General features: G+C 62.9%; 1 protein-coding gene across 1 annotated transcript; it reads left to right on the forward strand.

Annotated features, from left to right (window-relative positions):
- Nucleotides 1-15,048: 15,048 nt before the first annotated feature.
- AGXT (alanine--glyoxylate and serine--pyruvate aminotransferase) lies at nucleotides 15,049-25,479 on the forward strand. The gene is given in 12 exon segments (XM_043578400.1): nucleotides 15,049-15,405; nucleotides 15,505-15,697; nucleotides 16,896-16,960; nucleotides 17,605-17,705; nucleotides 18,712-18,782; nucleotides 20,246-20,330; nucleotides 21,238-21,333; nucleotides 21,983-22,052; nucleotides 23,238-23,298; nucleotides 23,301-23,332; nucleotides 24,420-24,548; nucleotides 25,127-25,479. Coding segments are annotated over 12 exon segments (1,242 nt in total). The 5' UTR covers nucleotides 15,049-15,174; the 3' UTR covers nucleotides 25,235-25,479.
- Nucleotides 25,480-25,683: the final 204 nt, after the last annotated feature.

Genomic DNA, 25,683 nt, shown 5'->3' on the forward strand with positions numbered 1-25,683 from the left:
GGCTAGACATTCGCCTGCGGTATCTACGGGCAAAAATTTGCCCCCAAAACTGGAGATAATCTAGGTGTTTCCCGAAGGGGAGTGGTTCGTTGAATTGGGGGTATGTACAGGAGAGATTTTTCTGAAGCTACGAAAAACAATGAGTCCCAAATGATGTGCTGATGTGCAAAGATCACAAGGATGTTTGCTAAATTACTTCAAAGGGGCACAGAAGAGTGTGCATAACATTCACCTCCCTCTCTTGTATTCCTGAACGGAAGCGCCAGAACCGGGAGACGGTATTTGCCACGGCTGGGGCTGCTGCTGGGGAGAGGAGCGGAGAAGGCCTTCGCTTTTAAGCATGTTTATATAGCCTTTCTGTATGTGCAGTTTGAACTTGCTAGTCTTCTCTGGGTATACAGATACATTTTTTATTTCGGCGGCTCTAAGAGTAGAGGTTAAGACCCATTTTCACTTTTACCTTCTCGTTGTACCATTCTGAACTTACAGTAACAAATCCTACATTAGAAATCAGGTTTTTAAAATCCTGTCCGAGCTGTAGACAAAATGCTGTAGAGCTGAACAACCTGGAAAGACCCCCCCAGTCACTCCAAACGTTAGGTTAACTCGTGACATCCTTCATGTGCAACTATTTTTGACCTACAAAAAAAATGGTCATTTCAAATGGTTTCACTTAATAAAAACGAATTGTGGAAAGATATATCGCAGGACTCAACACACACAAACCAAGCTTGCAAACAGAAAAGATAAACCGCCCAAGTGCCACAAACCCATGGTGTCGGCTCAGCCCGGTGGAGCCCCTCAGGACCAGCAGGGACTTTTATGTCTGCACAGCAGCTCGGAGGGTGCAGAGGGGACCTGGGGGAACAAAGTGGGGATGGGGTGCCGGCTACTTGGGAGAGCTTTGTGAGCACCAGGTCCCACTGGGGTCACCCTGGAGCAAAGTTGGGAAGAAAAGCAAAGCTCGAGGCTCCTGCCTGGCGGGGAAGGGAAGCCTAGGACTGTGGGCCCGCGCGCAACAGAAGCGCCGAGGCAGGGCGGTGGGGTCGGGAGAAATCGGGAAGCCGGGTTGGAGAAGCCTGTCACCTGTGCTTGAGAAAGGGCTCCTGAAATTCCGGAAGGAGGAGTGGAGAGACATGGAAACTATATTTGAAGAAATATTGGCTTCGCATTTTCCAGAACTGCAGATAGACAGAAATGCTCAGCGAGAAATCAACGTGATCCCGAATGAGAAAAATAAAACCAAACCTGCAGAACGCAGGACATCATCATCATCATCATCCAAAATAGAAGTCAGAGTGACAAGTTACCTGAAAAGAAGTGACAATTGGACCGTTTGGGGGAGGGGGGGAGGTGCTGGGACCGCTGTCGTCTGCCCAAATTACGGCGACCTTGGCTCTGGAGGTGGGGGGATGTCTAAGGGGACAGGTGCAATTCGGAAGATGCTGCGAGGCCTCTAACGCCCGCCAGCAGTCCGCAGTGTCCTCCCGGTGGATGGGCGGCGCCAGAACTCCCGACTCCTTTGCCCACTCGGGGACCTCCAGCCCCGGGTCTTTGGCGCCAGGGGCCCCGAGCCCCGCCCCTGGAGGCCCCGCCCAGTGCGGGCCTCGCCCCGAGGCGGCAGCGCCTGGTTGCCTAGGCAACCCCCCGCCCCGCAGCCCGGTGCGGGGCCCTGCGCGCCCCCGGGGGACGCGGCTGCCAAGGCAACGGCGGGGCGTGTCTCCGGGCCAGGGAGCCGAGCGGGGCGCGCATCCCCGTGGACAGCGGCGCGTGTGCTGGGGCTGCTGGCCTTCGTGGGGCTCTCCTGCTGCGGGAGAACAGACCCCGCCCCGAAGGCGGGCCCGGGGCCGCGGGGCGGGGAGCTCTGTGGGCTGGAGCTGCATCGCCGTGGGGTTCCAGATCCAACGCTGGAAGGCGTTAGCTGCATTTTACAGATGAGGAAACTGAGGCCAACACGGGAAACCGAGGGAAGGACTTGCGCGGAGGCACTGCGCTCCTGTCGAGGCAGGACCTGCTGGCCTAGTGGGGACCCTTCTCTTCCCAACTTGCTCAGCGGCTCGGGCTGCGGGGGGGGGGGGGGGGGGGTTGCCTAGGCAGGTCCAGGCCCCAAGGGGCGCCTGCGTGGGACAGTTTCCCTGACCTGGAGCTTGGATCCTGTGGCCACACAGCTCCTCCACCTGGCGGAAGCCCCTTTGTCCATCTGGTCCTTGCTCATTCCCTCCAGGTGCCTGACCAACTGCCCCACTGCCCACTCCATGGTCACGCCTTCTCTTCAGCTTCTGCGGACTTCCTCTAAAGCTGACAATTCCTATCCTCCAAAGCCTTATTAGGATGCCTCCTCCATGCAGCCTTCCCGCCTCCGACACCGGATGGAACGTTCCCATGCCCCAGTTCTCATTGGTTCCATCCCCTGAGAGTCTGAGGCCCTTGTGTTTAAAGTGGGGATTGTACCCTTGTTTGGGTTTGGAGAAAAGTAAAACAAACGAGCCAACACGGAGTGTAGTGTGTAAGCTGAGAACCAGGCTGTCTGGGCACGGACTCCCCAGGCTGGCAGGCCAGCACACGGGCAGAGCATTGAGGAACCTCCCAGAGCCGTGGACAGGTTTCCTCACTCTGTGGGGCGGCAGAGATGGGGTGGTGAGTGAACAGGAGCCACTGGTCTGGGTGCGGTGGAAGGAGGCCCGGCAGAGCCCCGGGGCACTGGCCCAGCATAGGCAGTGGGGCTGGGGCCCAGGAGCCGAGCACAGACTCGCGTCCTAGGGCTGCGACCGTCCACCAGGCTGGTCTGAGGGCAGCCCGAGGCTGGGCATGTGGGAAGGCCGAGGGGCAGCCCCCAGACACCTGTCCCTAATTCTCCCAGCACCTGCATCAGAATTTGCAAAGTGCTGACTTTTGAATAACGAGCTTGGTTTACTCCTGCTGTCTTGCATAGGGAGGCACAGTTGTCAGCCCCATTGTGCCCAGGAGGAAACCAAGGCTGAGAAACTTGAAAAGGCCCCTGAGGGTCGGGGTGCGTGAAGCCAGTGCCAGGCAGGCCCTTGGCTGAAAGCTCATTCCCGGACTCCAGGAGCTTCTCGGGGGCCAGAGCCCCAGGGGTTGAGGCAGCCCTTGGGGGATGGTAGGAAGCAGGTTTCGCGGTACCCAGTCCGGGCCTTAATTAATGGAGGCTCTGGTTCACAGCACCCTCCCAGCCAGCAGGGAGGAATCTGTATTTGGAAGAACACACCTGTCCCTCTGCAATACCTGCTCTCACTTTACTGCTGAATCACCCAGGAGGTAGGACCAACGTTATATTCCATTTTATGAAGGAGTGAGATGGCCTGAGGGAGACGGGCATTGCTGGGTGTCAGACTCGGAAGCCTGGAGCCGTGGGTGGGACAGAGCAGAACCGGGTGGAGATTGGCAAGGTCCCAAGTGGACGGGCCCCTGAGCTTCTGGCCCGGGAGGCCCAGAGGGGCCCTGCACCGCGTGTGGACCGCTCTGCTGGGCTCTGTTTGCGGGCCAGATGCTGACTCAGTGTCTGGCTGGCAGCAGCTGGCAGCTGGGCTGAGCCAGAGCCCATTGTGGGGGGACCGTGTCCACAGAACGGCTGCTTCTGGGGGCTCCTCGTGTGACCAGACCAGAAGGAGGTCCCTAAAGGTCAATCGGAGTCCCCACCTGGAGCTCCCCTGTCCCTCCCCTGCACATCCACAAAGACCCTACAAGTTCTGAGCTGTGTCTGGGGCTTGCAGGGGGAGGGAAGAGGAAGGGCTGTCCTTCTCTGTGTCCTTAAGATGCCGTCTGTTAGGTGGGGCTACATCAGGACGCCCCACTGCCCGCAAAGAGCTGAGTAGGGTTGGGGGGGGGGTGGGTGGGGAAGAAAGCAGACTGAGCGCTCCCGGAAAATTCCAGGACGGATTCGGCTGCTGGCAGGGAAAGCCGAGGGGGGGTGGGGAGGGGGTCGGGGGAGCAGCAGCCGGGCACTAGACAGAGCCTGGAGGTCAGAGGTCCCGTATGCAAAGAACGTTCAGCACACCACCCGATGCTGCTGAGGGCTTGGGCCTGAGCAGTCTTAGTGAAGACAGGCCCTTCCACAGGAACTTATAGCGAGGCAGGGGACATCCTGTCACGGCCGTGCCTGGGGGTATGCAGGGTGAGGACCCCCTCCAGACCTGGCCCCTGCTTCCCCAGTCAGCCTCTGCCCGCTCTGTCCCCGGGGGCTGACCTCTCTGGGTCCTCTGACCTCCCTGGTTTCAGCCAGTGGAAGGGTCCAGCAGGAGATCAGAAGGCAGGAGGAGAGGGCGGGGGGCAGGTGCAGGGAGGTGTCCCTCGTCTCCGCCTTTTCAGAGCACCCCTAGTGGTTTGCCATGCTCGTTGAGGGCTTTGGACCCCCCACAGCCTACTCCGGGTTCCAGTACGGCCCCCGCCCTGTACCCTCCAGGACCGGCGAGGCTTCTCAGTGCCGCTGACGCCTGGGACTCACCCCCAACTCAGGGGGCCCGTAGCCCTGCCCACGGTGACTGAATGCCCTTTGCAGACTCCGCGAGCCCGCTGACGGGACCCTCACCAAAGCCCATGAACACTGACAGCATTTCAGTTAGGCCTCGAGCCCCACCCCCCTCAAACGTCAGTAAATTATTCACAGAAGAAGTTGTATAGGTCATCTTTTTCTGAGTCCAAGGTAATAAAAAAGAGAGCAAACCAGAAAAACACAGCCCAAGGAGAAAACATCAAGCACTTTGGAAATGAAAAATGTATTTGGCTAAAGGAGAAGACAGAAGTGAAATGGCACTCCAGGTAGGGGTGAAGGAGGGGGTCCTCATTGGTGTCAGTCCGATGCAGCCCCCGTGTTAAAAGAAGCAAATGAGGGGCGCCTGGGTGGCTCGTGAGTTGAGCGTCTGACTCTTGGTTTCTGCTCAGGTTCTGATCTCACGGTTCGTGAGTTCAAGCCCCATGTCAGGCTCTGCGCTGACAGCACGGAGCCGGCTTGGATTCTCTCTCTCGCCTTCTCTCTGTGCCCCTCCCCTGCTGGCACATGCTCCCTCTCTCTCTCTCCCTCTCTCTCTCTCTCTCTCTCCCTCTCTCTCCCTCCCTCTTTCTCTCTCTCTAAAGAAATAAACTTAAATAAAGGGACACAAACGCAAGCCTTAAATGCTTTGATAAGAACTATTTTTAATGTTTATTTACTTTTGAGAGAGAGAGAATTTGCGCTGGCACGCGCAAGCAGGGAAAGGGGAGAGGGAGGGAGGGAATCCCAAGCAGGCTCCACGAAGCACAGAGCCCTGCTCCAGCTCAACCTCACGGGGCTCGATCCCACGAAGTGTGAAATCATGATCTGAGCAGAAGTCAAGGGTCCGACACTCAACCCACTGAGCCACCCAGGCCCCCCTGATAAGAATTCAAGAAGGACTGAAAATGATTGACTTATATTCAACCCCAGAATTCAGATGGGAAGTAACAACAACAAAGTTCAGCAGAGTTTTCAAGAGATAAGGTAAAACCTGGAGTTATGGAGGAGAAAATAAACAAAATCCAGACTCAGGGGGAAAAAAAAAAAGGCTTAGTTATTTGAAAAGGAGAAAATGTAACTACACAACAAATGCACTTTAAATCTTTATATAAAAGGTGAAAATCTAAACAAATTGGTAATCTTTTTTTTTTTTAACCGCGGGGGAGGGTCGTGGATTTACACTGAAAACAAAGGAATGAACTTTCGTTCTTTTTATTTATTTATTTACTAATTTATCAATTTGGGGAGAGAGAGCACGTGTGCACAGGGCAAGGACAGAGAGAGAGGGAGTGAGAATCCCAAGCAGACTCCTCACTATCAGCTCAGAGCCTGACTCGGGGCTTGATCCCAGGGACCATGAGATCATGACCTGAGCCAAAATCAAGAGTCAGTCATTCAACCAACTGAGCCAACCAGGCGCCCCCCCCCCCCCCGGCCGCCCAAATTGGTAATTTTCTAAGCAAGTGTTAATTACCAAGATTTTCTCACAGGAGCTAATAGACTGAATGTTTATGTCCTCCCGAAATCTGAATCCCCTGCGGGATGGTATTAGGAAAGGGCTTCTGGCAGGGCACCAGATCATGAGGGCGGAAAACTGGAGCATAAGGTATCCAGACATCGTGAAGGACCAGCCCAGCAGATGTGGGGCCACATCAAAATCTGGAACTCGAATGTGACAGAATCAACCAGCAACACTTCAAGGACAAGAAATATCCAAAGAGGAGGAAATGTTTACAACGTCTGCAGAGGTGTTTGGCTTCTATTCCGCGAAGGTGTGAACAACTCCCGTCGTTTTATTAAAAAAAAAATTTTTTTTAATGTTTATTTATTTTTGAGACAGAGAGAGACAGAACATGAATGGGGGAGGGGCAGAGAGAGAGGGAGACACAGACTCTGAAGCAGGCTCCAGGTTCTGAACCGTCAGCCCAGAGCCCGACGCGGGGCTCGAACTCACGCGAGATCACGCAAGGTCTCGCGCGATCACGACCTGAGCCAAAGTCGGAAGCTCAACCGACTGAGCCACCCAGGCGCCCCTCCCCTGTCGTTTTAGATCACGAAGCTGCATCAGGCTCGTGTCCGGCTCGTGTCAGGCTCCGTGGCTGCAGCGGCCACCGCATGCACATCCCACAGGAGTCCGGCCGTCCTGCTCCTGTTCACGAGCGCGTGCAGCACCTGCTACTCTCGGGCCGCCAGGAGCCCCTTCCCCTCCCAGGCACTCCCGTGGCCACGTCCCTGACACAGTTTTCGTACTCAGAGGTCGTTCGTTGACGTCCGTGTGTCTGGCTGTCAGGATCTTCCTGCCTGTGTGGCCCCCAAATCTGTGTTGTTTTGCACGTGATAATGTGCTTGTCGATCATTCGGGACGGACCCCTTCTGCACAGACAAAGCTGTGTGTGAAAGGCCTCCGACGCCCCTCTCCTCGGCACACGGGGCTCCCTCGGAGGGTCTTCTGCTCGCCTCAACCAAGACGACGCGGCGCCCAGGGTGCACAGGGTGTAATTCAGACGCGCGGCTCGGAAGATGACATTGCAGAATTGAAAACTGGCAGCAGAAGTGACTGAAATTAAATCTTTTCTTAGATCTTGGCAGAAAGGAGGCTGACCTTGGAGGAAGGAGCTTGAGGATCAATTCCTTTCTCGTTGGTTATTCGAGAGGATGTGTGAAGGAGCCAGGAGGCCAGTCCCGACGACAGTGACGGTGCTGTTTGCTGAGCCTTCTCGGGGAGCCGGTGTGAGCGGACCGCACCCCGCATTGCTTGCCCGGGGATTCAGGCCTCCTTGGAAGTGGCCGGGGGCCCCACTCAGGTGCCTTCGCTGGGGGAACGTGGGCGAAACGGCGGGGGCCATGTGGAGGGGCGTCCCGGGCCACGGTGGAGCAGAGACCAGGGTCCCCCCGGGGAGTTCAGGGCCCAGGGCGTGGCCTGTGCAGGCCCTGCTAGAGCAAGCTTCCTCTGCCAGGTATGCATGGGACGAGACCCCAGTGACCTCGGGGTCTGAGCCACATTCTGGGAACAAGGGGGGAAAGAGGTAAGACCCAGAACACATCTAGAAGTGGTAGGAAGGGTTAGTGGAGCCCTCCCAACAGGGACGTGCTGTGCGTGAGCCAGCACTCGGGCCCCGACTGCCTCCGGAGCTGCCTCTGCCTGGCTCCCTCCGCGGAGGCCCAGGGCCCTGGCCCAGCTGGAGCAGACGGGCCCAACTCCTGGGGAGACCCCAGCTGGAGCCCTGATGGCAAGCATGTACCTGAGAGTGGCCCAGAGCTTTCTTCCTCTGCATGGTCTTCTGGGGCCGGGGACAAGGAGCCCTGCCGGTCACCACGAATGGAAGCCCACGGCGGCCCAGTGGCCCAGTAAAGCTCAGTCCAGGGGGGTGAACTGCTCCATGCCTCAGTTTCCTCATCTGTAAACAGAATAGCAGCAGACTTTCTTCCAGGGGATTCAAAGATTGGCTGAGTTCAGTTCTGTAAAATATAAGGACAGGACTACCACCCACCCACCGCCCGTGCTTCTAGAACACCCCGGAACCTACTTCCCACCTGGGCTTTTGGTTTCAACCCTTCCCAGATGGATGCAGCAGAAGAGGGGGGCCCGGTTCCCCCCAGAACTCTCTGTGACCCACGCTTTTGGCCAGGCAGTGAGAACAGCTTCCTGTCAGGGGTCCCAACATCACCCCCACGTCTCCCCAGGCCTTGTCTGCAGCCTTCCTGCTTGCATCAGCGGTCACTGCCGCCGTGAGTCCCCGCAGGCTCCGGCCACAGAAGTCATTGTCTCTTTGCTCACACCCAGAGCACGGCCGGGCTCAAAATTCTTCGTGCAGGAAAGTGAGCATCCAGCTACCACCTGGGACCGACGTGCACCCACGCAGACCTTCCGCCCAGCTTGCACCCGTGCCCGCAGACCCCCAGGCTCGCCTCTGCCCCACCTGCAACAATCCCTCTACGCGGCTTTCTCCAAGCTCCCCGTGGGGCCTCAGTCTGGCCACTGGGTGTCGCTGTTTCCCGCGGGGCCAACGTGTGGTGTTCTCACCTCTGTCCCGTCCCCCAGTGGCTCCCTGGGCAAGGTGGGGTCCAAGCACAGGCTTTTGGAGTTGAATGACCTCTGACCCCAGACATACCCACTGAGAAGCCTGGTCTTCTCGGGCTCCCTGCTGAAATGCGGATTCTCGGGCCTACCCCAGTCTTCCGGAACCAGAAAGTCTGGGCATTCTGATACTCATGTTTGGGACACTGTGCCCTCCAGACACAGGAGGTTGCCCGGGAAGAGGCACCTCCCTTTCCTGGCCGACTCTCGAAGCACTTTCCTTGCTGTGATCTGTGACTGTCATAGGTAAAGTCCGTGATTCCGTGGGGCTCTCCGGAGAAACCACGCAGGGCCTCCCTCTGTTCCTGACTGTGCCCTGCTCCACGGGCCTGGCCCACTCTGCACCCCGCCTTTACAGCCCCGGTTAACCTTTCTCCCTGTCAGATCTTGTCTCAGACGTGCTCCTGCCAGAAAGTTTCCCGGCCGGTCGCTCCCACCCGGAGTGCGTGTGCTCGCTACCCTGGGTACTTCCCTGAGGCCGCAGGCCCTGCACCATCCGGGCTCGCGCCCTGCAGCAGCGAGGCCACTCGGCTCCAGCATCTTGTTCAGAATTGTTCATTCTCGTGTGGTTGACACACAGAAGGCACGTGAATGGTGCTAAATAAACAAAAATACGAACCGGTGACGCAAAATCCCAGAACCTCTCCCAGAATGTTTCCGGAAGAAATGAGGCAGACGTCTGTCGCGTGGAGGACAGAAATGTGGGTCTGTTCACACGGTTGTGGGTGCTAAGGGAAAGCATTCAATTTCCCGAGGTTTAAAAAGTCAATTGCACATACTTGTTGGGGTCCCCAAAACCACCTGGCTCGGTGACTCACGGGGGCCCCCCGAGACATAGCACAGGCCGTGCTCCCAGCTGGGATTCACAACACAGAAATGGTAGGGCGCGCAGGAAGGGAGAAGTCGGGGGAGCAGGCCCGAGCTCCCGGGCGCCCTCCCTGTGCACTCACACAGGCCACCACCAGGTGCCTGTGAGAGACGCAGCGCCCGGGGTTTTAATCGGGGGCTGGGCACGGGGCCCCCTGGGCCTGGCGTAGATTCCGGGTGCCCGGGCGGAAGCGGGTGCTCAGCTCGAACCACGCCGCACAGACCGCACAGACCGCACAGACGTCAGGGGGCAGCGAGGTCCTCTCATCCACGAGTTCCAGCCGCGGGCCACCTGGCGGGCGGGCGTTCCCGAGGAGGGCAGCGGGGCCTGCTGGTCAACCCTTTCCTGGACACGATGTGTGGGTGCCCTGGGTCTGCCGTAACGGATGACCTCAAACGGGGAGGCTCAGACATGACAGTTTATTGTCTCTGTCCTGGAGGCCAGCGTAGGAGAGGTTCCTGCCCACGTACATCTTCCAGCGTCTCTGCTGCTGGCAGTCCGTGGCTTGTGGCCCCATCACTCCCATCTCTGCCTCCGTTGTCACGTGGCCTCTTCTGTGTCTGTGCCTGAACGTCCCCCTCCTTGTGAGGACAGCAGCCATTGGATTGCAGTCCCCCCTACTCCAGTGTGGCCTCATCTTAACCTGATCACATCTGCAGTGACCCTGTTATAAGTCACATTCACCAGGACTAGCACATGTATTTGGGGAGGACCCCATCCAATCTACGACAGCCAGAAACCGCTGGGATCTGTTTCCCTGGCACCAGGGCAGAATTTTCCAGCAGTGGGAGTGGCAGCCTGGGTGCGGCACTGGGCAGTGGGGCCAGCCCCAGCGGCGTCCCCCGACTTTGGCCTGGATTCTGCTCATCTCAGACGGGAGAGTGCTGCTGGGTCGTCCTGACGTAGGCATATCTCTCAGGCTCATAGAAGCCTTAAATCCCTAAAAGTCTGAGTCCCGGAGCCAGAGGAGTGTGATGGGGGCCCAGAGGCTCTGTAGTAATTGGCACCCTGGTCTCCCCTGGTCCCTGTGGCCCTTGGTGCCTTCCCTGACTTATGGATGAGGACACTTGACAAGGACACTGATCAGGCTGCAGGTGACTGCAGATACCTGCCCGGGCCCCCCACCTCCAGGGGAGAGGGCCCGGCCCCTCCTCTCTGAGCCCCACCCTGAGCCTGTTCACAGCCCTGTGGCGGGGCCCCCAAGGGTCCTGAGGATGGGGCCGGGAGGCTTCTCTCTCTGAGAACCAGCAGTGGGTCCCCGGAGGGCACAGCTGGGCCCTACCCCTGCTCCCCCAACCTCACCCAGCTCGGTGCAGCCTGGGGAACAGACGAATCCATGAAATTCTAACTCCTGAGCCCTTCCAGAACTTAGAGGCTGTGCCCATACCCTCGGGGCACCCCCATGCGTCCCCCTCCTTACCCTGGAAGGGGTGCTTCACCCAGCACGCTCAGGCTGACCAGGGGCAGCACGGGAAGTGGGTGGTGTTTTGGGGGGAAATCAGGGAGAGCCCGGGGTCCAGGGTGGGCAGAGCATCGGAGCCCGTGTGCAGCCTCGGAGGCGCAGAGAGATGGGGACGGGGGTGACCTGGGGAGCCGGCGCTCAGACAAGCGGGCAGCGGTGAGGACGCGGTGGGCTGCCCGGGAGAGGAGCCGCGGCCGCCGAATTTCCCGGCCTTCCCGGGCACAGGGCTGAAGCCCGTGGGCCGTCCCCACGTCTCAGCGCTGCCGCACGGGGCTGGGCTCCCGGGTCTGCCCTGCAGGTGCACGTCCTTCACTCTCGGACCCCTGTGTCCCGCACCCCAGGGCGCCCTGTGCCCCAGGGAGGCAGCTCAGCGGGGCGGCAGGGGGCACCGCCAGCAGACAGTCAAGACGGGCCTGTGGCGCCTCTTGCCACACAACTAAGCCATCACCCAGGGACACAGTGTCTTCTCAGGGGCCTCTCAGTGGGGCAGGCTCTGTATGACACATACTGGGCAGAGACCCCTCCGTCACGGCCCGAACCCCTGGGGCTGGACACTGCCGAGCTGAAAGCCGCACTTCACAGCAGGTGGGGACAGTCCTGCCCCTCGGGCTGAGACAGAGGTTTCAGGCCAATCCCTGCCCCCTCCTGGGACCCGGCGGGCTGTCTGTGGGAAGGTGAGCACAGGGCCTCTGATGGCCTTCCCTGGCCTGGGGTGTCCCAGCAGGCTGGCTCTAGCCGTAGTTTGAGAAACAGCATCTTGGAGACGCCGGGCAGGAGCGGGCGGCCGGCAGAGGGGAGCGGGCCTGTGTGGCCCACAGACCGGGTCATCGTCCACCTCGAGCGCCGGGGGACAGACGGCACGTGCCCTGCCTTCCTCACGCAGCTCGGGGGCACGGCGGGCAGCAGACCCGTAGGCAAAAGCAGTCACCTGCACTTTTCACGTCCACTGTGGAAAAGCGGAGGTGGAAACACAGCATCACGGCGTCACGCTGTATCACGGCGTCACCCGAGGGGCCCACGGCCGAATGGAGACGCAAGACCACCTGGGCCGACCGGGAGCTGGCCAGGGAGGACCACCCAGGCGCCGGGGGGAGGACTCCACACCCCACCCAGGCCCTGGCTGACCGGCACACTCTCCGGGGTGGGTGCTGTCCTTGGTCTTGGGTGCCTCGCTTGGTCTGGTGTTGAGCTGAGGTCGAGGCGCACCTGGCCAGGTGGCCCTTATCTCCAGGGCTCCGGAGACAGAGGTCGGTTGCCTGGCCGGCTGCCGGTTGTCGTCACGGGCTCCCTCGGCTCCCAATGGGCTCTTGGCCTGAGGCGACGCCTCTCTGGATTGCAACAGCTCCCCCCTCCGCCCCCGTGTCGCTGGCACAGGGTTCCTTCCTGTTTGGGAACAACACGCACACCCCCCCTGGCTTCCTGGCCTGTGCCCACCCACCCACCTGCCGGGACGAACCGGCCAGTCCTCCCAGGCCCAGGCTTCCCCCTGCCTCCCACGTGCCGCACCGCACAAAGCGGGGTCCTTCCCTGGGGTGGGGCGGGCCGGACCGCGTGACCCGGCTGGCATGCGGCACACGGCTCGGTGGAAGGGCGTCCGGGGGACCCCACGCAGCTGAGATGACTCCCTGGACAGGAGGCTTGGCCACAGCCCAAGAGAAGAGCAAGCAGGGCTGAGCAAAGAAAGGGACAAGCATTCCAGGCAGAGGGAACAGCACGTGCCAAAGCACAGAGGCACGTGTTAGACTGGAGCGAAGGGGTGTGTGTGCCTGGAGGACACGGGGGGGGGGGGTGGTGCAGCCCCCCAGCCGGGAGGGAAGGGGGCCCAGAGGAAGGGGTGCAGCCACCAAGGGAAAGAGCCAGGGCAGCTGCTGAGCCGAGGGTGCCCGGCCCCGGGGAGGGCATGCTGTCCTTGTTCTTAGTGGGCAGAAAGGCGCACGGTGCGGTGTGTCCTGTCTGACCAGCTCAGGGCAGAGGAAGGGTTCACCAGGGCCGGGCCGGGCTGACACCACACCGTGACTCCCGGGGCCCAGGGCTACGCAGGCTCACCAGGCTGTGGTGGGGCAGGACCTGAGAATGCCGGCTCCATCAGGGGGTCTGCACACGTCCTCCTGACACAGGCCTCCAGCTGCGTAGACCCCCCACCTTTGTCCTTCGGCTCCTGCGTCCTCGCTGCCCTCCTGGCCCTGGGACCGGCACCCTTCCCCATTCTCGAGGCCCCCAGTGCTTCCCACTCCACTTGGCCTTCTCCTGGCAGCCCCCTGGGGTTCTCCCCTCTTCCAGGCTCTCGGCTCCCAGCACCCAGGACTCCTCTAGTCCCCACTCCTCCCCTACCTATTAGGGCTTCTACTTTTCCTCTTGTTGATACTACATCAGCTGGAGCAGCCAGACGGGTCCTGGTGGAGAGTGAGTGCTCTGGGAGAGGGGAAGGAGGGGAGGGAGGGAGGGAGGGAAGGAGGGAAGAGGGGAGGGAGAGGAGGGGAGGGGAGGGAGAGGAGGGAAAGGAGGGGCGAGAGAAGGAGGGAGAGAGAGAAGGAGGCAAAGGGGAGGGAGGGGAGGGAAGGAAGGAGGGAGGGGAAGGAGGGAAGGGGAGGGAAGGAAGGAGGGAAGGGGAGAGGGAGGGGAGGGAGGGAAGGAGGGGAGGGAGAGAAGGAGGGAAGGGGGGAGGGAGGAGGGAAAGAGGGAAGGAAGGAAGGAAGGGGAAGAAGGAGAGGGAGAGGAGAGGAGGGAAGGGGGAGGGAAAGGAGGGGAGGGGAGGGGGCAGGAGGAAAGAAGGAAGGAAGGAATGGAAGGAAGGAAGGAAGGTGGGAAGGAGGGAGGGAAGGAGAAGGAGAGGAGAGGAGGGGAGGGGGAGGAAAGGGAGAGGAGGGGAGGGGAGGGGAGGGGAGGGGAGGGGAGGGGAGGGGGAGAGGGAGGGCCCACTGAGCTGGAGAAGTCCAGGCCAACTGTCATGGCGGGCATGCCCCGGGCCGGCTGGGACGGCACCTTCCCTGGGGCCACCCGGGCTGCTCTCTGCCCAGGGCGTGGAGCCTGCTCCTGCGCCTGCTTCCTCGCCCGTCGGATGGACAGACCACCACCGCTTCCGAAGGCTGTGGAGGTTCCCGGGTGCTCAGGCCCAGCCTGGCTCCGGCTCTCTGGGTCCCCGGGGCTCCCAGGATGCCAGACAAACCCAGACCCATCCACAAGAGCTGAAGGAAGGGACTTTGCCGGGCCGGGGATCGAGCCGGCACGGGGAGGTCACGTGCCCGGCCCCAGGGGGAGGGTGCCGCCTCCTCGGTCGCTGTGAAGTCTCCTGCGGAAGCCCCGATGCTTCCGGTCCCCGGCGATCGAGGCCCACGGCGTCAGAGCCCTAAACACGGCAGGAATCCACGTGCTCCCACCAGGCCCCGTCGAAAACTATGCGAGGCATGGGTGCTGCTCAGGGAGCACCAGGTCGGGCTCCGGCCTTTCCTGGCTTCCCAGGGCACCTGGGGCTCCACTGCACGGGTGCCTCTGGCCCGGCTGGCCTGGCTCCCTTTCCCGCAAGTAGTCGAGCGTTGCATTTATTCTAACCACCTGTCGACTTAGCTAGCGGAGGACTCCCAGACAGATGTGCCCTTGGGAACGTGAGTGAACACCAAACGTCAGGGCCGTCGGGAGTGGAGAGGCCGAGGAGACCCTTATTTCTAAAAGGATCAGGGATGACTGTGCCCTCGGTGGGTATATGTGCGTGTGCGTGTGTGTGCGAGAGAGAGAGTGTGTATGTCTATACAGACGGGGCATATATATTTTCCAAATTAAGCCTGTCCCTTAGGCCAGCAAACTGTGGTCCCTGGGCCAAATCTGGCCCACGATTCGTATTTGTAAATAAAGTTTTATTGGCACACAGCAACACCACTCTAGTCACTTTTGCATGGCCACAGCAGGATTGAGTGGCCGCAACACAGCCTAGAAGGCCTGCCAAGTCTGAAATATCCGCTCTCTGGTCCTTTAAGGAAAACTCGGGGGACCCCTGAGCCCAGCAGGATGCACTCGGCTGGGGCCGGGCATCATCCGACCGCTGAGGAGCTGGGAGGGGCCGGAGGGCAGAGGGCAGCTTGCCAAACTCTGTTTTTCATTGACTGGACTCTGAAGGAACCTCCCCCGACCGAGGGTTCAACACCCTGGCTGTCAAGCCCTGACATGCAGGAGAAGTGTCGATAAAGGGTCAGGTAACAGCGACAAACAACGAAAGGCAGAGAGGGTGCAGCGGGGGAGCCCATCGATCGGCCTCCGGACACCAGCTCGAGGCCAGCTGGGAAATGTTCCGAGCGCTGGCCAGGGCCAGTGCGACCCTGGGGCCCCAGGTGGCCGGTTGGGCACGGACCATGGCCACCGGCCAGCTGCTGGTGGCCCCTCCGGAGGCCCTGCTCAGGCCCCTGTCCATCCCTAACCGGCTGCTGCTGGGGCCGGGCCCTTCTAACCTGGCTCCGCGTGTCCTGGTGGCCGGGGGGAAGCAGATGATTGGGCACATGCACAAAGAGATGTTCCAGGTAGGCCACGTAGGTGGTGGCAGTGGGTGCCCTGAGTGTCCTCCTCAGGGGGGAGAGGTCAGAGGCGTAGGGTCTGACCTGCGTGCCCACGGCCCCCAGATAATGGATGATATCAAGCAAGGCATCCAGTACGTGTTCCAGACCAAGAACCCCCTCACCCTGGCCATCAGTGGCTCGGGGCACTGCGCCCTGGAGGCCGCCCTGTTCAACATCTTGGAACCAGGGGACCCCTTCCTGGTCGGGGTCAACGGCATCTGGGGGCAGCGGGCTGCGGACATCGGGGAGCGCATCGGTAAGAGACGGGGCAGAGGGTGGGGTGTGGGCCCTCGAGCCATCCTTCCTCAAGGCCTCCCACCTGCCTCCCGCCCGGCAGACCCACCGCACACGCCCCAGACGCCAACCGTGGCCCCTCCGCGGGTAAGTGCCCGTCCCCTTCACGCACCCACAGCCGCCAGGCCCGCTGCCGCCTCCTCCAAGTGGGCGCTGGGGTGCTGGAGAGACCCTGTCTCCCAGTCGCCCAGAGCTTGAGGACAGCTGTTTCCAGAGCATGTGGGCAAGCCTCAGGTTTCCACACAAACCCGAGACAGCCCCCGCAGCTCCCCAGGGTCCCCGGGCTTCACTTCTGCTCTGTGACAGGACAGGGTTCTGGAGGCTGACACCCCCTCCCAGGGTCTCAGGAACAGCCGCCTCTCAGGAGCGGCCAAGTAAACAGAGGCACTGACGAGGTGTTCACTTCCAGAGTAAAAACTTTCTGAAGAGGGACTGAAATCAAGAGCAGGAGTGTGCAGCGGGTTTAATGATTGATCGTGGCCTTTGGAAACATCCTGCACGGTCAGCTCCACACATGGCCGCACTCGGTCCTGGTTAATGGACAGCCCCCCACCCCTCACCCGTCCCCTTCGGTTCACACGCCGGTTTTCAAGGGGAGGCGGCGTCGGGCAGAGGCCAGGGCCCCTAGCGGACCTCACAGGCTCCCCCGTTCCAGAGGCCCCGCCTGACCCCTGCGCACCCCGGGCGAGACCCTTCTTGGCCCCCACCCGCACCCCCGCCTTGGGCTCCCCCCTGAGGCTCGGTGGTCCCACGGCCTCCTTCCTTCTACACCGACTCTGGAGCCGCTGTGCAGGGGGGCGCAGGGGCCCGAGAGGGAGAGCGGGACGAAGGCCTACTTCCCAGAGCCTCACTCGTCCGTCCGTTGCTCCATCAGCCCGTCACCGCACGCTGCTGAGGCGCGGCCCACCCACCAGGCCTTGTACAAATGCTTGTCTACTGGCCGAGGGAGGAGCCCGGCTGGGCTCGGGGAGGTTAGCCCGAGGCGGGGGCAGAGGAGCTGAGCCTGGTCGCTCTCATCCCGTGCACCCCCGGAGCCTCAGCTCCCTGAGCACACCCCACTTCCTCTTCCCTGCGGCCGCGGGCCGGGGCGGTCAGCACAGACCCCCGGTCTCCACACCGGGGTGGAGGGTGCTTACCTCTCACGCTGCCCCCGCCCCCAGGAGCCCGCGTGCACCCAATGATCAAGGACCCTGGAAACCACTACACTCTGCAAGAGTTGGAAGAGGTAGGGTGGGGCATGCTGGCCCTAGGGAGGGGAGGAGGCCGGCTGGCCGAGGGGGCTCGGGCTGGGAGACTGGGGCTGACCCTCAGCTCTCCCCGGAGCAGGGGACCGTGCACAGGAGGATCGTTCCAGTACTTAGGGGCTGGCGGGAAGCCTGATAGGGAGGCTGCCTGGCAGGGAAACTGAGTCAGGAGCCCGGTTCTGTGGGCTGGGCGAGAGGGGCTGAAGGCAGGAGGTGGGAGCAGGACGCCCTGACACTCAGGATGCCAGCCCTCCCCGTCGGGAAAGGTCCGTCCCAACCAGCCAAGACCCTGGGGACTCAGCTGACCTCACCGGGCCCCAACAGGACAAGGCAGGAGAGGCTGGGCCCATTCCGGCTCTGTCTCGGGTTGGGGGGGGGGGGGGAAGTCCTTCTCCTCCCAGAACCAGCCCACCTCCCAGAGCCCAGACGCGGGCTCAGCACATGAGGCCCATCCAGTTTCCGCCGCCCAGATCTGTCCCATCCACGGGGAGGAAAGGAGTGTTAGGGGGGCAGATCCTGCCCTGCCCTCGCCAGGGAAAGTCTTTCTGGGAGGGGCTGGGGGGCCCACGGGGAGGCGCCCACCCCCTCTGGCTGTGCCCACAGCTGGCACATCCGTCCCACTCAGGCCCTGGCCCAGCACAAGCCGGTGCTGCTGTTCCTGACCCAGGGGGAGTCCTCCAGCGGCGTTCTGCAGCCCCTGGATGGCTGCGGGGAGCTCTGCCACAGGTGAGCCTGGCCCAGGGGGCGGTGCCGGGGGGCGGAGTCAAGCACATCTCAGAGTCCGGCTGGGCGTGGGGGTGCAGGCAGGCCCCTCCGGGCCAGGGGGCAGCAGGGGAGACCCGGCTCCCCTATCTCCGTCACGCACAGTGAGATGCAGTCGGTCCCGGGGTCCTCCTCGCTCCGCACTGCGTCTGGGTGGGCTCCACCCAGCTGAGGGCAGGACCAGGAGCTCCCACCTCCACTACCCTCCTCCAGCCTCCCCACTGCGGCAAGGGGCGGGCCGGACCTCGGGTGTAGTCGAGTGGGATTCAGCTCTGGAGAGCTGACCGCAGGATGGGAGGAGGGAGCTCTCCGCAGCCAGGCAGGCTCACCCTGCCAGGACAGCCCGTCCCCCGGGGTCCTGTCCAGTAAACCAAGCCTGGGCTGGGACCCTCAGGACACCCCCCTGTCCCCTCCATGCCCAGCGTGGGATACTCTTTATGCTTCAAAAGAATTTTTTAAGTCACCTCGGTGCCCAACGTGGGACTCAAACTCATGACCCTGAGATTAAGAGCCACACATCTACTGCCTGGGCCAGCCAGGTGGCCCCATGCCTCTCTCGTTTCCTAAGAAAGTGTGGAGGTGGAAGAGAGTCAAAGTTTACAGCTCAGCTGTTTCTGGACTCTGTCCCCTCTGGGCTCTGGATACACGGCCAACATGCTGTTGCCAGAGGGACCAGTCCCTGAGCCCTGGGCCCCACGCGGGCCTGTGGGCCTGAGTGCGCAGAGCCCCAGCCGCCCTAGGACCACACGCCGCCGGGGCGGGCCCTCGCGACTCCCAGACCCCCAGGACGGGCTCTGTGTGGGAACCAGGGCGGGCTGAGGGGCGGGTGTCAACGCCCGTCCACAGCAGGTCTCAACCTCCAGGAGGAGGCGCCCTGGGGGAGGCCAAAATTCCTCCACGCTTCCGTGCGGGCTTTCACGGCCCCTCCAGGAAGCCTCTCCTGCCTCACTGTCTTGCCCTGTGCCCCCAGGTACAACTGCCTGCTCCTGGTGGACTCGGTGGCATCCCTGTGCGGGACCCCCATCTACATGGACCAGCAAGGTAAGGCGTGTCCCCTGCACCCGGCCACCCTCCCCACCACTGCCCGGAGGCTGCAGAGGGCCCTGGGGGGGAAGACTCCCGAGGCAGTGCCTACAAGCCCGCGGGCAGCGCACCCGTCGGATTAGGACCCCAGGGGATGCTCGTCTCCTCGCCGAGGAAGGACCTGCCCATGGACTAGTCAATACCCCAGCGTCTCTGCGGACCCGATGCGGGGAGCAGGTGGAGAAGCTCCCCCAGAGTCTGGAGCCGCACTCAGAGCCCCTCAGGGCTGGATGGGAGAAGTGTCAGGGCCCCTGTCAGTCAGGCCGGGCCTCAGGGTCCCCACCGGCCTGTCACATGCAGCAAGCACTGTTTCCAGGGTCGCCTTGCCGGCCAGCCTGGAGAAGCCTTCCGGGCCCAGCGTTTCCTCCCAGAAGAAAGTCCCGATCCACAGGGGGTGGGGCCTGGCCACAGCCACGCCTCCCCCGCTTCATCGGGCAAGCTTCTTCCAGAATCTTTTCTTATCAGGGCGCTCTGGGCCGTCAAAAGGGAGATTTCTGGGCTGGCCCTCAGAGCCTTGCTCCGAAAGGAAGGGCTCGGGGAGGGGACAGGGCTGTCCCCGGAATGCCCACACTGCGCCTCCCGGGCTGGCGGTCCCCGTGGTGCCAGGGAGGAGGCTCCAGCCCAGATCCCAGGTGACAGTGCAGCCCCGAGAAGCCAGGGTTGGAACCTGGGACGCCCTCCGCACCGTCCCTGTCCCTGCCTCCCCGTCCTCAGTGGAGGGTGTGGACCTCAGGGAAGTGTCGGCGAACGCCGCTCGCTCGGGGCGTTCGAGGCCCTTACCCGTCAGTTTCAGTTCGCAGGATTGAATTTGCGTGAATACGCCAGGCTCACCCTTTTCCTGTCAGTGGGCCTCTGGGCTCCTTCTGGGTTGACGCTTTCAGGAGTAAACTGCAGAGGGCGCTCCTGCACAGACAAGGCCGCTGGGGACGTGTGCACACAGCTCCCTCAGGCCCCGGCTGCAGGGCCTGCAAGGCGGTCGACGTGAACCCTGTGCTGTGCCAAGACCCTTCACAGCCACCTAGAGCGTAAATCTCAGGTGGTGACCTTGTCGGTTTTCGCGACGGTTCAGCGGCCGCCTGATGTGGCAAGAACACCTGTTTCGTCCTGTGTTCTGCCACACGCTCGCTCACAACACTGACGCCACGCGTGGGTTCCTCCACCCGAGCCGACCGTAGGCGGGTGGCCTGCAATTTCACTCCATCTACGTGGAGAGGGCGTCACGTCGCATAGGTCAGGGTCTCACTCCTACAAGACCGTCCAGCCTGCTTCACACAGCACTTGTGCTGCAGGGCCCCAGGTTGCCCAAAACTTCTGTTCGACTTGCTGGGGTCTGGTCTGGGTGGGCACCCTCCCCACCCCCGCGATGATCCCACCCGGGGCGGAGCTTGGCCCCCAGGAGCACACGCCCCTCCTCTCCACAGGCATTGACGTTTTGTACTCTGGCTCCCAGAAGGTCCTGAACTCGCCTCCAGGGACCTCGCTCATCTCCTTCAGTGACAAGGCCAAGTGGGTGACTCCTGGGCCCCTGACCTAAGGTGGATGTGCAGTGAGGCCGGAAGGCCCCTGAAGCGGGAGGTCAGAGCAAGAGAGGGAGGGCTCAGGGGCTGTGCTCAGAGACACCTCTGGCCTGTCCATCACCCACCCTGGACAGGTGCCCACCCTGGACAGATGTGCCCAAGCTCTGAGTTCATAGGGCAGGGGGTAGCCAGGGCACGGTGAGGTCCCGGTGTGAGGCTGGTGGCCTGGCCAGTCTGGCCTCGAGAAGATTCTCCTCATGGAGCCTGGGCTTGTGTGTGAGGGTGCAGGGCCTGGCATTCTGGAAGTCCCCCAGCCTCGAGCCAAGGACTGGGGATCCAGTGCCTGTCTGCCATGCCTCCACCCTTGGCTCAGCGCCCAGGAGCTGACGCACGAGCTGCTCGACGGGGCGGGTGTGGACCACCTTTGTCCAGCAGCCCCGGTGCCCCCGGTCCCCAGTGTCCAGCCCCTGAGCCAGGCCAGGCCGGGATGGGGGAGGGCCCAGGGATGCGGCACCGAGACAGTCTCGGATGGGGTCAGGGGTCGTCTGTGGCCGCCTGCGGGAAGGTCCAGGAAGCGGCTGGTGGTCTGAGTATGGAGCTCGGGTAGAGGCCCTGTCTGTCACGCCCGTCTGGAGAACAGGTGTATTTAAAGCTTCAAGATCGGCTGCATTCCTGGGGCCTGGGAGGAGAGGAGCCGAGGTCCCCAGCCATGCCTGGCCCCCCGAGGTGCAGCGGCTGGGAAGACACACACCCTACCTGGGCCTGAGCACAAACACAGGGGTCCTGGGGGCACCTGCCCCTCTGGCTCGCTTCCCCGGAGCAGGCTAGCCTGACGAGACCACCCCCAGGCGCTCCAGCCGGACAGGCGGGCACTCACGCAGCTCCTTCCTTCCCAGAAATAAGATTTACACTCGGAAGACGAAGCCCGTCTCCTTCTACCTGGACATGAAGTGGCTGGCCAACATCTGGGGCTGTGACGGCAAGCCCAGGATGTGAGGACCGCAGGGCCGGGGCCAGGGCCATATCTGGTGGCGGGGCGTGGGGGTGACCTCTCTCTACACCCAGCTTCTCGTCAGCTTTACACCCTGGGTTCGGGGCCCACGCCCCAGCTGTAGCCGCAGGACTCACCAGAGTCAGGCCATCGATGCCCCCACTCGGTTCGCCCACCCCTCCCTGGCCTGGGAGCTCAGGTCCAGCAGCAGAGCCCCTACCACCCTTGCCCCGGGCCCCGTCCTCCCAGACCCAGGGAACCTCTGGACGCTCCGGGCCTGGCCCTGAGACACCTTCCCATTCCTGGGCCTCGGCTTACCCGCCTCTCAAAAAGAGGGGCTCAGCCAGGGGCTCCTTGTGAAAAGGCTTTCGCTGTAACCCACACAGGGATTAGGGGACCGGGAAGTGTGCCCTACTCAGTGGGCACAGCAGCTTCTCGGGAAGGACAGGCTGGGTGGGGAGCCAGCCCTAGGTGATCGGGCCAGTGTCCCTGCCCTGAGCCTCGCTCTCCCCAGCCCTAGCTGCCTCTCCAGCTGAGTCCGTACCCCCAAGCCAGACAGCAGCCCCCTGGGAAGTGGCTAGACCCGTTGTCAGGGGGCCTGGCCACCCCCCACCCGGTGACACTGGACCAAGTCCCCTCCTGTCTTCCAGATACCATCACACGACCCCTGTCGTCAGCCTGTACAGCCTGAGAGAGAGTCTGGCCCTCATAGCGGAACAGGTGAGGGGAGTGGGGCGGACAGCCGCGTGGAGCAGGGACTCGGCGGGTGCAGGACCCCGAGGGAAGCATTCTCAGCTCTCTGGAGTCTCCGTGCCAAGGCCGGTGGCCTCTCAGAGGCCCCTTCTCCTGACTCCCTCAAGCCCTTCTGAGGACACAGGTGGGAGGGATTCTAAGTGCCGGGCGGTCTGCCGGGTGGGCCCGGCCTGCACCGCAGGAAGAACGGGTCCACGGAGCAGCAGAGAGAGGGGGCGTTGCAGCAGAGGGTGGGCTGCGTGCAGGAGCGCGGGGAGAGGGGTGGGAGGGCCGGCTGCGGGCAGAGGGGTCCTGGGGGGGGACAGAGCACTTTCCCGCAGCCCCCTCCAGCTCCCGGGGTGGGGCAGGGGCCAAGCGGGGACACGTGGGTGTGACCAGGAGAGTGTCTTTGTCCGGTGCAATGACCACGCTCTCGGGGCACAGAGTGTGTGGGCCCTGCGGGACAGAGGACAGGAGACACTGCCCCCAGCATAGCCGGGGTCATCCCGGTGTCTCCCGGGAAGCCTGCAGCCAGCAGCCCAGAGGCGGGAAGAGCGCCATGAGTGGCCGGCCTCCCCAGGAGGCTGCACGCTGTGTGGGCCTTGTGTGCCCTTCCGTGCCTGCTCATGGAGCCGGCACCCCAGGGCCCGGCCAGCAGGAGCTGAGGAGTCCCGTGAGCTGGGGAGGGGGGGGGGTCACCGGCACCCAGGCTGGCCGCGCACCATGGGGGCGTGTGGCTGAGAGGGGTGAGGACAGCGGATTGTGGGGTCCGTGCACGGGGAAGACGGGAGACAGGACAGCGTGTGACTCAGAAGCCCCTTTCTCTCCCCTGGCCAGCGTCCCACCTGCAGCAAGGTGATCCCACCTCACACCCTCCGGGGGCCACAAGGCTCCAACCCGTGGCTGGGCCCCCCACTTGCTCCCCCAGGCCCAGACTATTTCCACTGCCCCGAGGTGGCTCCAGGTCTGGCCCCTGGGGCAGAACCGGGGCCCCGAATCTGGGGACTCAGGGGTCTCTATGGGGATCAGAGTCCAGGCTAGGAGAGGAGCCCCTCCGTAGTCTGAAGCTGCCCCCCACTATGGATGAGACACAGTTTCCCCTCTCTCGCCACCGAAGGAGGGACCCCCCTGCCCTCCCCTGCCCTGCCCACTGGGTGTCCTCTCCCCTCCCAGGGCCTGGAGAATAGCTGGCGGCAGCACCGGGAGGTGACGGCATATCTGCATGGGCGCCTGCAGGGCTGGGCCTGCAGCTGTTCGTGAAGGATCCAGTAAGGAGGGCAGAGGGCAGGGGGCAGGGGGTGGGGACAGGGGGTAGGGGGCAGAGGGTGGGGAGCAGGGGGTGGGTGGCAGGGGGCAGAGGGGTGGAGGGCAGAGAGCAGAGGGCAGGGGGCAGGAGGTAGGGGACAAGGGGTGGGGGGCAGGGGGTGGGTGGAAGGGGGTGGGGGCAGGGGGTGGGGGAGCAGGGGTGGGGGATAGGGGGCAGGGGGGTGGAAGGCAGAGAGCAGGGGGCAGGGGGCGGGGGGCAGAGGGGTGGAGGGCAGAGAGCAGAGGGCAGGGGGGCAGGAGGTAGGGGACAAGGGGTGGGGGGCAGGGGGTGGGTAGAAGGGGGTGGGGGCAGGGGGTGGGGGGGCAGGGGGTGGGGGATAGGGGGCAGGGGGGTGGAAGGCAGAGAGCAGGGGGCAGGGGGCAGGGGGGCCGGGGGTAGAGGGGTGGAGGGCAGAGAGCAGAGGGTAGGGGCAGGAGGTAGGGGACAAGGGGTTGGGGGGGCAGGGCGCGGGTGGAAGGGGGTGGGGGCGGGGGTTGGGGGGTAGGGGGTGGGGGATAGTGGGAGGGGGGTGGAAGGCAGAGAGCAGAGGGCAGGGGGCAGGGCAGGGGCAGGGTAGAGAGGGGAGAGGCAGAGGGTGTCGGGGAGGGGAGAGCTCCTACCCAGCCCCCTCTGAACGGACACAGAGTCCTGGGGTCACCTGGGTGGTCATTTTCACTGTCACAGTGGCCTGGCCTCTGATCTTAGGATGCTTAGCTCAGTGACCCCACTCTCCCCTACAGCCTCCCCACCTAAAGTAATGATGGGCGATCTCTGAGCCGGAAGATGCCCATGGCCACCGGAGCCCCGGCAGTCCAGCCAGGCGGGGGTGGAGGGCGGAGGGTCCGCTCGACTAGCCAGCCAGTCCAGGTTTCAGTAGGAAACAGGAGAGATGGTGACCCCCGTGTCTTTGGGCCCCTTCTGCCTCCCTCCGTGCCCTCCCCCATCTCTGCCCGCCCCTCTGGGGCCTGAGACCAGGGCTGGCCGGGCCAGGTCAGGTGGTGCTGGCCGTAGGCTGTCGTGGAGGAGGCTGAGTTGGGCCTGTCCCGCAGGCACTCCGGCTGCCCACTGTCACCACGGTGGCCGTGCCCGCTGGCTACGACTGGAGGGACATCGTCAACTATGTCATGGACCATTTTGACATCGAGATCACCGGCGGCCTTGGGCCCTCGATGGGGAAGGTAAGGGGCCAGCTGTTGCTCTGAGTGGCCAGGGGTGAGGGCTGGCCACGCCTGCCACGGAAGTTACATTCTCCACCCCCACATGGAGCGCCACATGCGCCAGGCCCAGGCCGAGGTCGGCGGTCATCGGTTCCCCAGGACGGCAGGGGCACCCATACGGGAACATCCTTCTCTGAACCCCAGGGGTTTTGCAGGGGGAGCCGGGCGAATGAATTCTCCTGCCCCCTTTCGCCCCCTCGCCCTGGTGAGGTTGTGGGGTGTGGCCCCTCCAATTCCACCCAGAATGTCCTTCCCTCTGAGCGGGCAGACCAGGCTGAAGGCGCCAGGCCTGGGTCTGGCTGTGCCCACTGAGTGGGCGATTCTGAGTGACCTGTAACTGACCGTCATCCTGACCTTCCTTCTGGAGCTCTGTGCGTGCAGAGGGAAGAGAGCCACCCCTGCCTGGGTCTGGGAGGGAGGGGGGCTCCCTGTATAACTGGGGGAAGCTCTCGGAGCCGGGGTGGGGGGGGACCTGGCTCTGCCTAGACCTCACTCAGGGCGGGGCTCACATCTGCCCCGGACCCTCCCCCACCCTGCAGGTGCTTCGCATCGGCCTGCTGGGCTGCAACGCCACCCGGGAGAACGTGGACCGAGTGATCCAGGCCCTACAGGAGGCTCTGCAGCGCTGCTCCCGAAACAAGCTGTGACCTGGCTGCCTGTGTCCCGCCCTCCCGGAGGGGCCGGCCGGAGGCACCAGGAGCAAACAGACTCTGCTGTCGGTCAGGGCCCCCGGGGGCAGGAAGGCTGCCGTCCCGGCCCCAGGAAGTCCTCCTTTCGAGCGGCACCTCCTGGAAGCGGACCATGTGGGCTCGGGACCCACGGCACCTCCCAAATGAGCTGCAACCCCCACAGGCCCCTGGCAGGTGGACACTCAATAAAGAATCGTCGGTCATCTGTCCTCACTGTGTGTAGGGTGGGCGGCGGAAGAGTCTGGCCCCTGACTGTGCCCTCATGGGGGTTGCTTGGGGGCAGTTCCTTGCCTAGGGCCTCCCCAGGGCTGGAAAACAGTGTGTAGGGGCCCTGTCACCATACACCCTGCCCCAGATCTCGCACCTGCAAAATACCACACCCCCACACCGCCAGGGCAACCCCCATG

Source organism: Prionailurus bengalensis, chromosome C1 (genome assembly GCF_016509475.1).
Source record: "Prionailurus bengalensis isolate Pbe53 chromosome C1, Fcat_Pben_1.1_paternal_pri, whole genome shotgun sequence".
NCBI classification, from domain to species: Eukaryota; Metazoa; Chordata; class Mammalia; order Carnivora; family Felidae; genus Prionailurus; species Prionailurus bengalensis.